We start from the raw sequence: 12,080 nt of genomic DNA, 5'->3' as shown, positions 1-12,080 counted from the left end.
GTGCCCACCTTAAACCCTACAGTCCATACCTCGACATGTGTGTCACTTTCATTGCCCTCTGATTTCCTCTGTTTCACTGTTTATGCTGCCCAGCGCCCAACTAAAGCCCTGCCATCCACCCTTGTCTTGTGACCCACTTTCTGTGTTTGCTGGTCGTTAGCCCAAATTAGTGTGCCCAGTACCTCCCTAAAGTCCCACCATCTGCTCCTTAAAGTCTGCCCCATTTTTCTCACCCACCGATTTCTTATACATTGCCCTACATCCCACCTTGCCCTGCCTAATAATAATAATGCCCTCCTGTGGCCATGACAGGCACACTTTGATCCATAACTAACTTTCATTGCCCTCTGATTTTATTTTTACTGCCCATCAACCCAACTCACCATGCCCAGTGACCACCTGTAGCTCTGGCATTCGCGCCTAAACATGTGACCCTCTTTTCCTAACCCTAACCCTGAATGTTCACTGATTTCTCACATGTTGCCTTACATTCAGACTTGCCATGTCTAGTGCCCACCTAAAGCCCCACTGTCTATGCCGTGACTTGTGCTTGACTGTTTATGCCGCCCACCATCCTGACAAGTCTTGCCCAGTAGCCACCTAAAGCCCTTTTGCCCACATTTTGACCTGTGGCCCACTTTTCATTGTGCTCTGTTTCCTATTTGCGCTGGCCTTTATCCTGACTCACCATGCCAAGTGTGCCCCTAAAGCCCCACCATCTGTACCTTGATGTGTGCCCCATTGTCATTGCTCATTCATTTCTTGAACATTTTCCAACATCCCAACTCGCTATGTCCAGTGCCCACCTAGAGCCCCACCGCCTATACCTTGATGTGTGACCCACTTCTTTTGACCCACCGATATCTGACCTGTTGCCCTAGATGCCCACCTGAAGTGCCGTCCGTTGCACACCCTTGTCTGGCCTCCTCTCTCTCTCTCTCTCTCAGTCACTAAGCGGCCCCCATTGTAGCAGCGCTAATGCCAGCTCCTTCTCCGCCAGGCCGGCCTTTACTTTCAGCCGGAATTTCTTTTCCATGTGGAATGAATTTGCCACAGGATGGCTTCCCACCGCAGAAACTGCCAAGAGAATCAGTCCCAGCTTCTGAACGCTAACTGAAACACGAGCGGGCGTCTTGCCCGCTGTTGGCCTTTCATGGAGAGCCATTACTTGAATATTATTCTTGAAAGGGAAATGAAGTTTTTTTCCACCCTTATTTTTAACAAATTTAAAATAAAAAAAGAAACAAATCGTTTGCTGCTCTGCCTTGGAATGAAATCCGTGAGGTAAAATTTAGGATGTGGAGGGAAATCTGAGCGACTTTTATCATTCATTTCTAAATGAAAGAGACAGGGTTGGCATTGCCCCAACTCAAGAGAAAAATCAAGGCAAGTGTTTGGGGTGGCATGATCTTGGGATCACACTGCTGGTTCAGTCCCTGGCAGAGTTTGTGTTGCCCGCTTTATCCACGTGGGTTTTCTTCCACTGTCCAAAGGCTAAATCTACCCAGGGTGTGTGAGTGTGCCCAGTGGCTGACAGGCACACTCATTTAAGTTTGATTCCTGCTCTGTGCCCATTACTGACAGACCATTGCTTGTGGTATTTTTGCTCCAACAAGAGTGAACAAACAGTACCCAGCTCCCAGTGATGCCCGCCTGGTTTGTCTCGCTAATGTCTAAAGTCTCAGATGCCAGTGCCACAGGCTGTTAGCAGCTAACAAAGTCAACTGACTTGGTCTGGATCTGCCCAGCAGAGAGTGCCCGTTCCCCGGGAATGGGTTTGTTAATGACGGCAGCGTCATGTTAACCTAAATTTGTGTGGCTGTAATTGAAACGCCGATGCCCCTTCCCGGTGATGCAGTGGCACAAGCGTGGCATGGGTACAAGTGCAAGGAGAGAGAGCCGTGTTGGCATTTGGACTCTCTGAATTGCTGTTTTCTGGTCCCATTATTTAGGGAGGACAATTCAAGATGAAGTGAACTTCACGTTTCTGATGTTGGCAGCCAGTCGCCTGTGTGTTAAAGAATTTGTGATGGCCGCTGCCATCTGCTTTATGTCTGGCGGGTCTCCTCGAGTTTGCATTGTTTTAACAACGCAAGGAAGTTTGGTTGGCATAAGAACATTTTAGCGGGGTGTTGTACTGCCAGTTAAGTCATGCCAAGGTTGATGGTGGTACTTCTGTGGTACTGGACCGGGTACCAGCTAGAACTCACCATAGTCACCATTAAGGAGTGCCACTATGTGCCACTGTGCTGATGGGGCTGGCAGGCAGTGTGCAGTCCATTTGGCATCTTCACAGGTGTCACTTGGGTCACAAAGCGATGGCAATTGAACTTGTGATGTTGTGACAGTTGAGACCCTGGCGAAGACCTGACAACGGGTGCTTTACCAAAAGGAGTCGAGAGTCGTCTCTCCTTCCTGATTGGTCAGTGATGGACACAGAAGTAGCTGCTGCAGTGACCTCAAATTGACCATTGGGCCAGAGGTAAACGGGGTCCCATGCCACATGAGGTGCCCACTCATGGCCCGCAGGAGGACTGAGACTGCTGTAAGAGCGCCACCTTGTGTTCAGCACTTTTTTGTTTCTCCTCCCCTCAGTTCATGAAGGCCCTGAAGCACTTTGGCGAGGAGGAGAGCCGCCTGCAGCCCGATGAGTTCTTTGGGATCTTCGACACGTTCCTGCAGTCGTTTGGTGAGGCGAGGCAGGACCTGGAGAACATGCGGCGCAAGAAGGAGGAGGAGGAGCGGCGGGCACGTATGGAGGCCATGGTGAGTGGCTCGGGTTTCTTTGTTTCATGGTGATGATGGGACCTGACGGGACGGTTGGGCAGTTGAGTCTTCAAGGGCTCCAGCATGTCCCCCTCTGATAATTCACATGTCCATTGGCCTATAAATCTCACTGACTGTGGGTAGTGTGCCCACTTGCGTATTTCAGGGATTAATGTACAGCAGTGCCCTGAAGATGCCATCAAAACTCTTGTGCCCACCTGACCACAGCCCAGACAAAGAGGCCAATTCCACCCCGGCCTGGCAGGTGGGGGTCGCTTCTGAGGCCTCAAGAGTGCCCCATTCATATTTAGTGCCACTTGAATGGATTTCACTGCATGTGCCCAAGGGTGCTCATTTTACAAGGTTTGTGTGGCGCCCCCTGGTGTCACTATTTTATGTTTACCTTCACCCCCACCCAGCCCTTTTGGTGCACACTGGCGGTCCCGTGTGACAGATGGGTGGCGGCACTTGACCTGACGCTAAAAGAAGCCAAGCCAGCTGAACAGCTGAACACAGAGGAGCTGTGAGTGCCAGGAGAGTTGACCGAGTCCCACCGCTGATGCCCTGCTTTTGTGTTCACAGCTCAAGGAGCAACGGGAGAAGGAGCGGCGACTGAAGAAGACGAAGGCCGGCAGCATCTCGGAGGAGGGCGGCGAGTTCGATGACCTCGTGTCTGCCCTGCGCTCAGGGGAAGTCTTCGACAAGGACCTGTCCAAACTCAAGCGAAACCGCAAGCGCTCCGGAAGCCAGCTGATCGAAAATGGCAGCCGAGAGCGGGCCGTCACCAAAGTCACCTATTGACCGGCGGCACTCAGCTGGCCTGCACATCCCCCTGCCCTATAACTAACTCAAATGGACGGACAGGCGGCAGGGGTTGGCGTTTAGCTGTGGTCCCTCAAAATGAACTCCCTAGATTGGTGGAGGAAGGACGTGGAGATGGCAGCGCAGTATTTTGACTGGCAGGGAGCTGCCTCGCCCTCGGTGGGTGACTTTGTGGTAGAAGTGACTAAACTTCCGAGTCTGCATCCCTGTGTGTCTTCTGACTGCCACGCACTGACTATAATCGTATTGTCACTCACTTGGGTCGGCCTGATGACACTCGAGACTCCAGTGTGCCCAGAGAAATCGCACAGAGGGCACCTCTGAAATCCGGGCTCACTCGAGGGCGAGGTTTAGAGCCAGCCAAGACCACTCATTTGGGAGGTTAGTGTGCCCCTCAGGATGCCCGGCACTGCCACTCGCATTGGAGAGAGAAAAAGTGAAGTCATGATCAAGACAAGTGAGGTGGCACCGTCGATATGCCCGGGGGTCCATTCCTGATGTGAAAGGCGCTATATAAAAACAATTGAGTGAGTCGGTGAGCCAATGTGAGATGGCAGGGCAGCAATAATAATAATGACTCTGACAGGTCGGGGCACAGGGAGTCGATGCCAATCCAAACAGGTGAAGCAGTGGTGCCAACTGCAAAAGGGGGCAGGTCACTTCAGTATTATATAGTGCCTTTCATTACAGGAACGATAAATGATGATCGCTAACAATAAGAAAATATTTAGAGAAGCACAGGCCACTCGTCACCAGCTTGTGACCTCCTGGCACAGGTGAGGAACTGTGGGGCAGACATGACAACCGGTGGGCAACACACACACACACACCCCCAGTGCGATGAGAGCACTGACTTTACCTGCATGGTGTTTAAATGTGGGCATCAAGTGAGCGGATATGCTGTACCCACCTGGGGCCCTGCCACTGGGGCCCTGGCACACTGACCACCGTGTGGCCTCTGTAATAACCGTAGCTGTTTTGTTTGTGGCCATTTCTCTATTGACAGTACCTGTTTTAGGGTGGTGGGTGTTTTGGCAACATCAGGGTGGGCTGACGTACCAGTCCATTACAGGGCACACACACAATGAGACAATTGGCATGAATGCTTTTGGGAGGTCAGCGGAGAGGCTTAGGAAATGCACAGGAAGAACACGCACTGGGCAGGCAGATGGTGACCAGGGTAAGAGATGAACCCCAGGACTGGCATGGTAATCACTGTGCCACACCTGTACACTCAGCGAGCTCATGGACTTCACTGGCACAGAAAACAATGGAGAGAGCATGCAGATGGTAACCAGGCTAAGAAGTCCTCACAACTTTGTGCCAGGTCCATACCCACTGTGCCAGCACAGTAATAATTCTAGCTACTCCATTTGTATGCATTTCTGAATTTACAGTGCCCACTTTATCCAGTTTTAGGGTGGTGGGCATCATGGCAAGAATCTGAGCTGAGGGGTGCCAGGCCATCATCACAGGGCACACGCTCGCATGTATTGAGACAGTCAGCCTTACCTGAATGGGACCGGAGACCCTCAAGAAAGTCCACCAGGGTGAGAGTTGAGCCCACGGCCCTGGAACTGCTGTGCCACCACAGTCTCTGCTGGGGACATTTTAAAGTGCCTGCTTTAACCAGGGCTGTGGGCAGGGTGGGGTGCCAGTTCTCTGCAGGGCACACACACCCACACAATGAGACAGTTGGCCTCACCTGAAGGGTTATGGGGTGTAGAAGTTCAGTGGAGGTTAGGGCATGGTGCCCATCGTGCCACACACATAGAATGAGACGATTGTGGCACAGAGCTTTGATGTGTTTGGATGTGAGTGCCAGCTGCAGAGGGTGATTACATTTCACACGGACAGGAGTCGGGATGACCTTGGACTGGTGGGCCAGGTATGTTGACCACTGTGCCATCCAAGTATGCGTTACAGTTGCCCAGTGTCTGGGAATTTTTCTACTGCTTTATCTAGTTTTAAGGCTGTGGGCATCATGGCAAGAATCAAACCTGGGCACAGTACCAGTCCACCACAGGGCACCGTCACTCGCTCACGTAATGACAGTACAGGAGTCAATTTGGAGACCCACAGGGAGGTTTGTGCCCAGTATAAGAACTGCACTCCGGTCCCTGGCAGTGTGCCCTCCACCACAGCTGAGGTGCCCACCTTTTCCATGATGCTCACAGCTCTGTTTCTTGGTGGTCCGCGCTCAGGCTGTTCCAGTCATTGTCACCCACTGAGGACTGACGAGTTTATGGTCTGACTTGCTGCTTTGACAGCCAATGAATTGTTGCCACTCTGCCATCCTGTTCAGGGGCACAGAGAGCCAGAGGCTACGCCCACAGTCAGTCAAACTTTATTTTTGATCGCACCTTCACTGATAACTGTAGGCTCAAGTCTGTAGGGGGCACCCGTTGGTTTTCTTTGTGTATTTATGCCAATAAATGCCACTTTAAGCTGTCGAGAAGCTGGCACGGCACATTCTTCTGTCCAAAATGGCACAGTTCAGATAGCTTGAGAAAGCTGCTCTTGTTTCCAGTGAGTGGCATCCATGGATACGCAAGTTAGTGCCCACCACTCTGATTCAGGTAGAGAGGTGGCAGCACTAAAGCACCAGCTTCCTGACAAGACTGAACACAAACGTGGCCTGTTTACACGCGGGTGCCCTCGCGGTGCCACTGCCACCTCCTTCGGCTTCAGTGTTTTATACGGCGCCTTTCACAGTAGGCTAGCCCAGGGCTCTGCCACACTTGGTGACATGCAGCTTCTCCAGGTGCCAAGGACTCTCGTAAACTCACAGAGGTGGCACTGTCATCCCTGCTGGTGGGCTCGGGACCCCCTCTTCTGCAGGACTTGCTTTGTCTCTCTCCTGGCCACAGGTCCACTTTGCTCAGTTGGTGGTCTACGGTACGCACAGCACATGGCTAATGGACGGCAAGTGGTGGTCCTGGTCAGCAGTGACTCCTCTTTCAACATGAACTTCCACTAATGCCCACAGGGGGCGCGGTACCAGTAAACTGCATTGGCCTTTGATATTCTGCTGTCTATCATCGTCTTCCTTCTTATTGTTTATGCATCTCAGCTACCTGGGCCCGCCCGTTGCCCCGCCCACTCGAGTCTCTCAGCTGTGATTGGTGTGAAGAAATGTCCAGTGGTGGGATTGTGGAATGAACAAGGTGACCCAGCAGCCATACGTCACTTTTTAAGGGTCTGCTATGCAAGTAAGGAATGCCCCTCACCCAACCACTGATGGTCCAGCAGGGACAACCCGTGCCATCTGCCTGGTGGCACACCTGGTGAAATGAATTCATCATTTATGGCATTTCTCTGCAGACCACCTAAAGAAGTGTCTCTTGGGGGGCACATTGCTGCTGTTGAATTTCCTGCGTCTCACCACTTGGTGGCGTTCCTTCTTCATGTGGCAGCGCCAGAGTGCGCCCCCTGCTGTCAAGACTGAATAGCTGGGACTTGGACTGGCTTTGCTGTCCACCTGTTCCGGGGGTCTTCGCCAGAGATGATGTTTCACGTGCCAGATGGTAGAGATTGATGCAAATGAAGAGAAGTTTTTTACCTTTTGGTTTCCAAAATGGGGGGCTGTCAGCACTCCAGCTGTTTGTTCACAGTGGTCTTTGTTTTGTTGAGTACGAGTGCTAAAGGGAAGTGGCTACCCTGTGTGTGTGTAGCTGGCCGAGCCCCTTGGCTGTGTGCTTCATGGTCAGGATGTTCTTCTCAACTTTGCACTTTAAAGAACATCCACGTGACTTTTAAAGAGCTCACTGATTAAAAACAAAAAGACCCCCAAGTGTCAGCAGCCCCCAGGGGGTCGTCACCATGTTCTAATGCACCAAACCCACACCAGCCATGGCCTCTACCCGCCGTCTGCACTGACAATCTGCCCGCCGGCTCCAGCCAACTGTCCATTCACATTCACTGCCTGCTGGGCACTTTATAGGCTCCTCCTCTCCACTGTTGGCCCCACTCTGATCATTGGCTTTCCCCGCCCCTTGGCTACAGTAACTATTACTGTTGCATGACCATATTTTCCTTTCCCCGCCCCTTTTTTTATGCTGATACTCTACTTGCCCTTTTAGCCACTCCCACCCCGTTGGTGACCCCCTCCCACACATTTGCCCCGCCTCCTTTCTCTGTTGTCTTCTTCTTCTGGCCACTCCCGTCACTGCACTGACCTTCATTGCCCTGGTGTGTGTGTGTGTGTGTGTGTTGTCGGTCACCCTGTGATGGACCAGCGCCCAGTGACTGCCCTGGATAGGTGGGTTAAGAAGATGGATGCCTCCTAACCTGGTGGTGGGTGTGCTCTCTCTCTCTTTTCTCTTTTTAGTTCTTCCCTCATAAACTCCGCCCCATATTGTCCCCGCCCCTTTCCTGCACTGTGTTGCCTCCTTTTTAAAGCCAATTGTCTGCTGCCTTCCTGCCCCCGTCTTTCTCTAATTGGCTGTAATGAGTGGTCTATTCATCTCAAAGCCTCCCACCATGTTTGTCTTGCCCCGCCCCTTACCTATATTGACAGTATGTTTTGTCCAATCCCAAGAGTCTCCTGGTCGCTACCAATGGGAGTTCTTCCTCCCTCCCTTGCCTCATGGATGCTGTGCCCCCCTTGCCAGTTCAGACGGTTGTCCTGCACTAAACCTCGCTGGCCCCTCACAGCACTTGACTTTCTTTACCCGCTCCTAAGATGTGCCCTAAACCTGATTTTGTGCCAAGCACCTCGGGTCTGTATTCTGATCACCGGTGCCAATGGGTCAGTTCAGCTTGCTGTTCTTTATTAAAGCCCACCTACTCGTGTTGGTGTCACCCCTTTTTGACCATTTCATTTTTTGGGCACTCATTTGATGTGCCATGCTTGGCCAGTGTTTGCCCCACCCCCCGCCTGGTATCCGTACTAGCCCCGCCCTGCACCTACACTAAACTCAGTCCCCATAGTTGCCAAGGTATATACTGCTCACTCCTTACCAGCTTATTAGACTGGCATCTCATCTGCCCCACCCCTGGTCCTGCACTAGTCCCGCCCCTCCCTTTGCGTGTACATATGAGTTGGGTTGCTATTCTACTCTAAGCCCCACCCCTTTTCTGCACCAACTACTATTTTGCATTCCTGTTTGGGCCACACCCCCTAAGTGTTTTGCCCCGCCCCCCTACTTTGTTGTTGACTGCGGTGACAGTTTACGCCTTTATTGCCCCCCTAGTCTGATGTGTGTTCTCTCTCCTTGGAGTCCTCCCACCCTGTGTGCCAGCTCTGCCCTGGTAAATGCCCTGCCCCTTTTCCAGCTGTCTGCTCCTCACCTCTCCTTCCCTAATTTGTAATCAACAGGTGGCCCACCCTGACCCTCTGCTGTACCCGTCATCCTTTACCCGCTCGTTGGTTGTGCCCCTACCCCATGTCAGCTCTAGAATGTCAACGTTAGCCCACACTGCTTGCCCTGCCCATGGCACATTCTCTTATCATGTGTGCTAGCTCCACCCACCCGGGCCTATATGGGTACCTCCTCCCTGATCTGCTATTGGTTGGTATTAAGCCCCACCCCGTGCCTCTAGCTCCCTCGTGTGGCGTCTTGACTTTCCCCTGCCTGGCTGTTGGTGACCCCTGGTGACAGAGCGCTGTCACTGCACTGGTGACACTTTGGGCCTGTGCCAGCCCTCCTGTGTGCGTCTGCTCGCCTCAAGTGCCTTCTTTGATTTTCCTGTGGCTGCTCCTGACTCCACATTTTGTATTGTAGTAACTCTGAATGGGGGGCAGTTTTGGGGGTCTCAAGTGCAGCCCAAGCCCCCCCAGTGCTGACCGCTTTGACTTAATGGAACGCTATTCGTTGGTTTCAATGAATTTAGATGAACAGGTGCGGCCGCACTGACCTCGAGGGGCTCTGCTCGCTGCTCCAATCACAAGCCCCCCCTGCAAGTTTTTCACGTGGCCCCCCCAGTGGTGTCCCCACTCGGCCACTTCTTGCTCTTTGTCAAACGTCGCTGCCACTTCAGTGTTAAGGAGACGCTGCAGAGCGCCCCCCCTTCTCAGTTCGGGGGTCTTGTACAGTTCGACTCGAGTTCAGGAATGTGCCGACTAACCTCGAAGCCCCCTTCTATTTATTTGCTTTTGTGTTTTTAACGCGCGCACAGCTTTCGGCTTCTCTAGTATTCACAGCATATAAGAAAGGAGACGTTTGGTCACCTCAGGCCGTCACTTCGATGGCAGTCTGGTGCTTGGCGTCGCTCGTCCTCGTTGTTCATCTTTTTTATTGTCAGTTTTTTTGTTTCCTTTTTATTTTATTTTTTGTAGAATTTTAAATAAAGTTTTGCCTTACTGGCTCCCTTCTGAGTTTACCGACTCCATTGAGTGACGTCGCATTCAAATGAAGGGGCGGGGCTTCTGGCAGCCATCAAAGGCAAGGTGACTGTCCAGCTGTCGGGACGTCCCCACCAGGTGACCAAGTGCCAGCAAAGGTCCTGAAGACCGAGAGGCCGTCAGTTCAAATGGGGTCAGAGTGACACCGCACATGAGATCATGGGGGGCATCACAAGAACTGGGCACACCTGAGCACAACATTTGAATGATTTGAGACCACCCTGATGAGGGTCTTCACCTGCTTACAGACACAAACTGCAAGAAAAAAAATAAAATGAGGCGCTGGGCTTGTGAAGCAAAGAGAGAGGGGACATCAGGAGGACCCTGGTGACAACAGGCAAGAGATGAAGTGCAGTCACCTGTGCAGAGGACAAGAAAAGGGATGTCAAACCTCCACAGCCCGGAGCCATGCTGAGCGAGGAAGAACTGGAACAGTGACGGGTATATAGCGCCTTTCATTATGCTGGGTTATATAGCACCTTTCATTACGATGTGTTATATAGCACCTTTCATTACTCTCTGCTATGTAGCGCCTTTTGTTTCTCTCCATCTGTTACAGTACGTTACAGTAGCTGCCTTGTCTGTTGTGCCTTTACTTACAGTATGTCTCTCATTTCTTTTATATTGCCTCTGATATCGACTATATAGCGCCTTTCCGATTCGTTTTGTTTATTGACTGTCTATCTGCAGTGTGTATTGTATTGACAGTCCTCACTAATATAGCGCCTTTCCTGTTTGTTAGGTCACGCCTCCTACATGCTTTCCTGTATTTCTGCCTTATATAGCGCCTTTCATGTCTACCCATCTGTCTATCCAGTGATAGTCACGTTTTTCCCATGGGGGGCTTTACCTCCAAAACTAAGTGCAGCCTACAAAGCCGTGGTAAGCCTGTCCCCACCTGCAAACAGGAGACATCGCCCGACCCAAATGTCGATGATCCAAGAAAGTGCCCACCAGAGGGTTCAAACAGGGTCAGAAAGGTCACCCGTGAAAAGAGGGGGCTACGGGGGTCTGGACGGACCTTTCATGTGTCTGGTCATCCAGGAGGCCCAATGTCTCCTCGCCTCTCCCAAAGACCCCCATGAGTGACCGCTGTTCCTGGTCTGAATGGAGATCTTCAGCAAGTGTCAACTGCCACCCACAGCCCCCCATCCACTTGTCTGAGACCCCTTCAGAGCCAGAAAGGCAGCAGAATGGAGGCCGACACCCAAACTCCTTGCTTTGTTTAGCTCCTCCCAGCTGACTGCCAAGGACCCCCGTGATGCCACCTCACTGTCTGAATGGCTTTAAAGAATGCAGCGGGTGCCTGAAAAGCTGAGTGCCCGTGAAAGAATAACGCAGATGGGATGTAGGATGGCGCGTCGCGTTTATTCTATAAAGCGCCTTTCACAGTCCACTGCGTCATCCCCTCTTGTCTTGACCCTTTGTGCCAGTCCTGCCTTCATCACACCCCATGTTTGCCCCTCCTCATTTTCTCATTCATTTGTTACTGGTAATTAATGTCAGACTTCCTCCCCCGTTTCTTATTGTTCCACATAAATCCCCACCCACTCCTTCCAGTGAGAACCACGCCTCCATGACGCAGTCAAACGTTTTCCCCGCCCCTTGAGCACTTTTCTTTTGTTTGTAACATTAGGCTCCACCCTCACATTTGCCCCATTTCATTTTTGACTCCCAGTTCCTCCCCTCAATTCATGATGGGCTGCCCCTCTCTTATCTTTTAATATTCTAGATTAAGCTCCACCCCATCTTTGGCCTACCCCCTGACTTGTCTATTTTTGGTGTTAGCCCCACCTATCTGACTGAACCCCGCCCCCGTTCCTTCTTCATTTTGCCAATTTATGCAGGGCTGCCCTCTGAACGTTTTTGCTTTCACATTAACTCCACCCCCACGTTTAGCCCACCCCTGCCCTATCAGTTTATGAGGGTCTGGCCTCTCTGATTTTTCAATATTCCACATTAAGTTCCACCTCCTTACACATCAGTTGATTTCCTCTGCTAGCCCCCCCCTGTACTGCCAGTTTATTGTGGGCACGTTTGTGTCATGCTAGGCTCCACCCCCGTACTTGTCTTTCTTTTGATTCCCTGCCTCAGCCCCACCCCATGACTGCACCCTGCCCATAACCGTCTTTTCTTTTTCTACATT

The 12,080-nt window shown here is 51.7% G+C and overlaps 1 protein-coding gene across 1 annotated transcript in view; it reads left to right on the top strand.

The window, feature by feature from the left end:
- daam2 (dishevelled associated activator of morphogenesis 2) overlaps nucleotides 1-8,457 on the top strand; it is a 218,974-nt gene extending 210,517 nt beyond the window's left edge. Inside the window, 2 exon segments of the mRNA XM_039749545.1 lie at nucleotides 2,596-2,766; nucleotides 3,349-8,457. Coding sequence (XP_039605479.1) covers nucleotides 2,596-2,766; nucleotides 3,349-3,567 — 390 coding nt within the window. The 3' untranslated portion in view covers nucleotides 3,568-8,457.
- Nucleotides 8,458-12,080: the final 3,623 nt, after the last annotated feature.

Source organism: Polypterus senegalus, chromosome 3 (assembly GCF_016835505.1).
Source record: "Polypterus senegalus isolate Bchr_013 chromosome 3, ASM1683550v1, whole genome shotgun sequence".
Classification (NCBI taxonomy): Eukaryota; Metazoa; Chordata; class Cladistia; order Polypteriformes; family Polypteridae; genus Polypterus; species Polypterus senegalus.
Note: the sequence above shows the minus strand (reverse complement) of the source record. Positions and strands in the feature narration are given on the sequence as shown.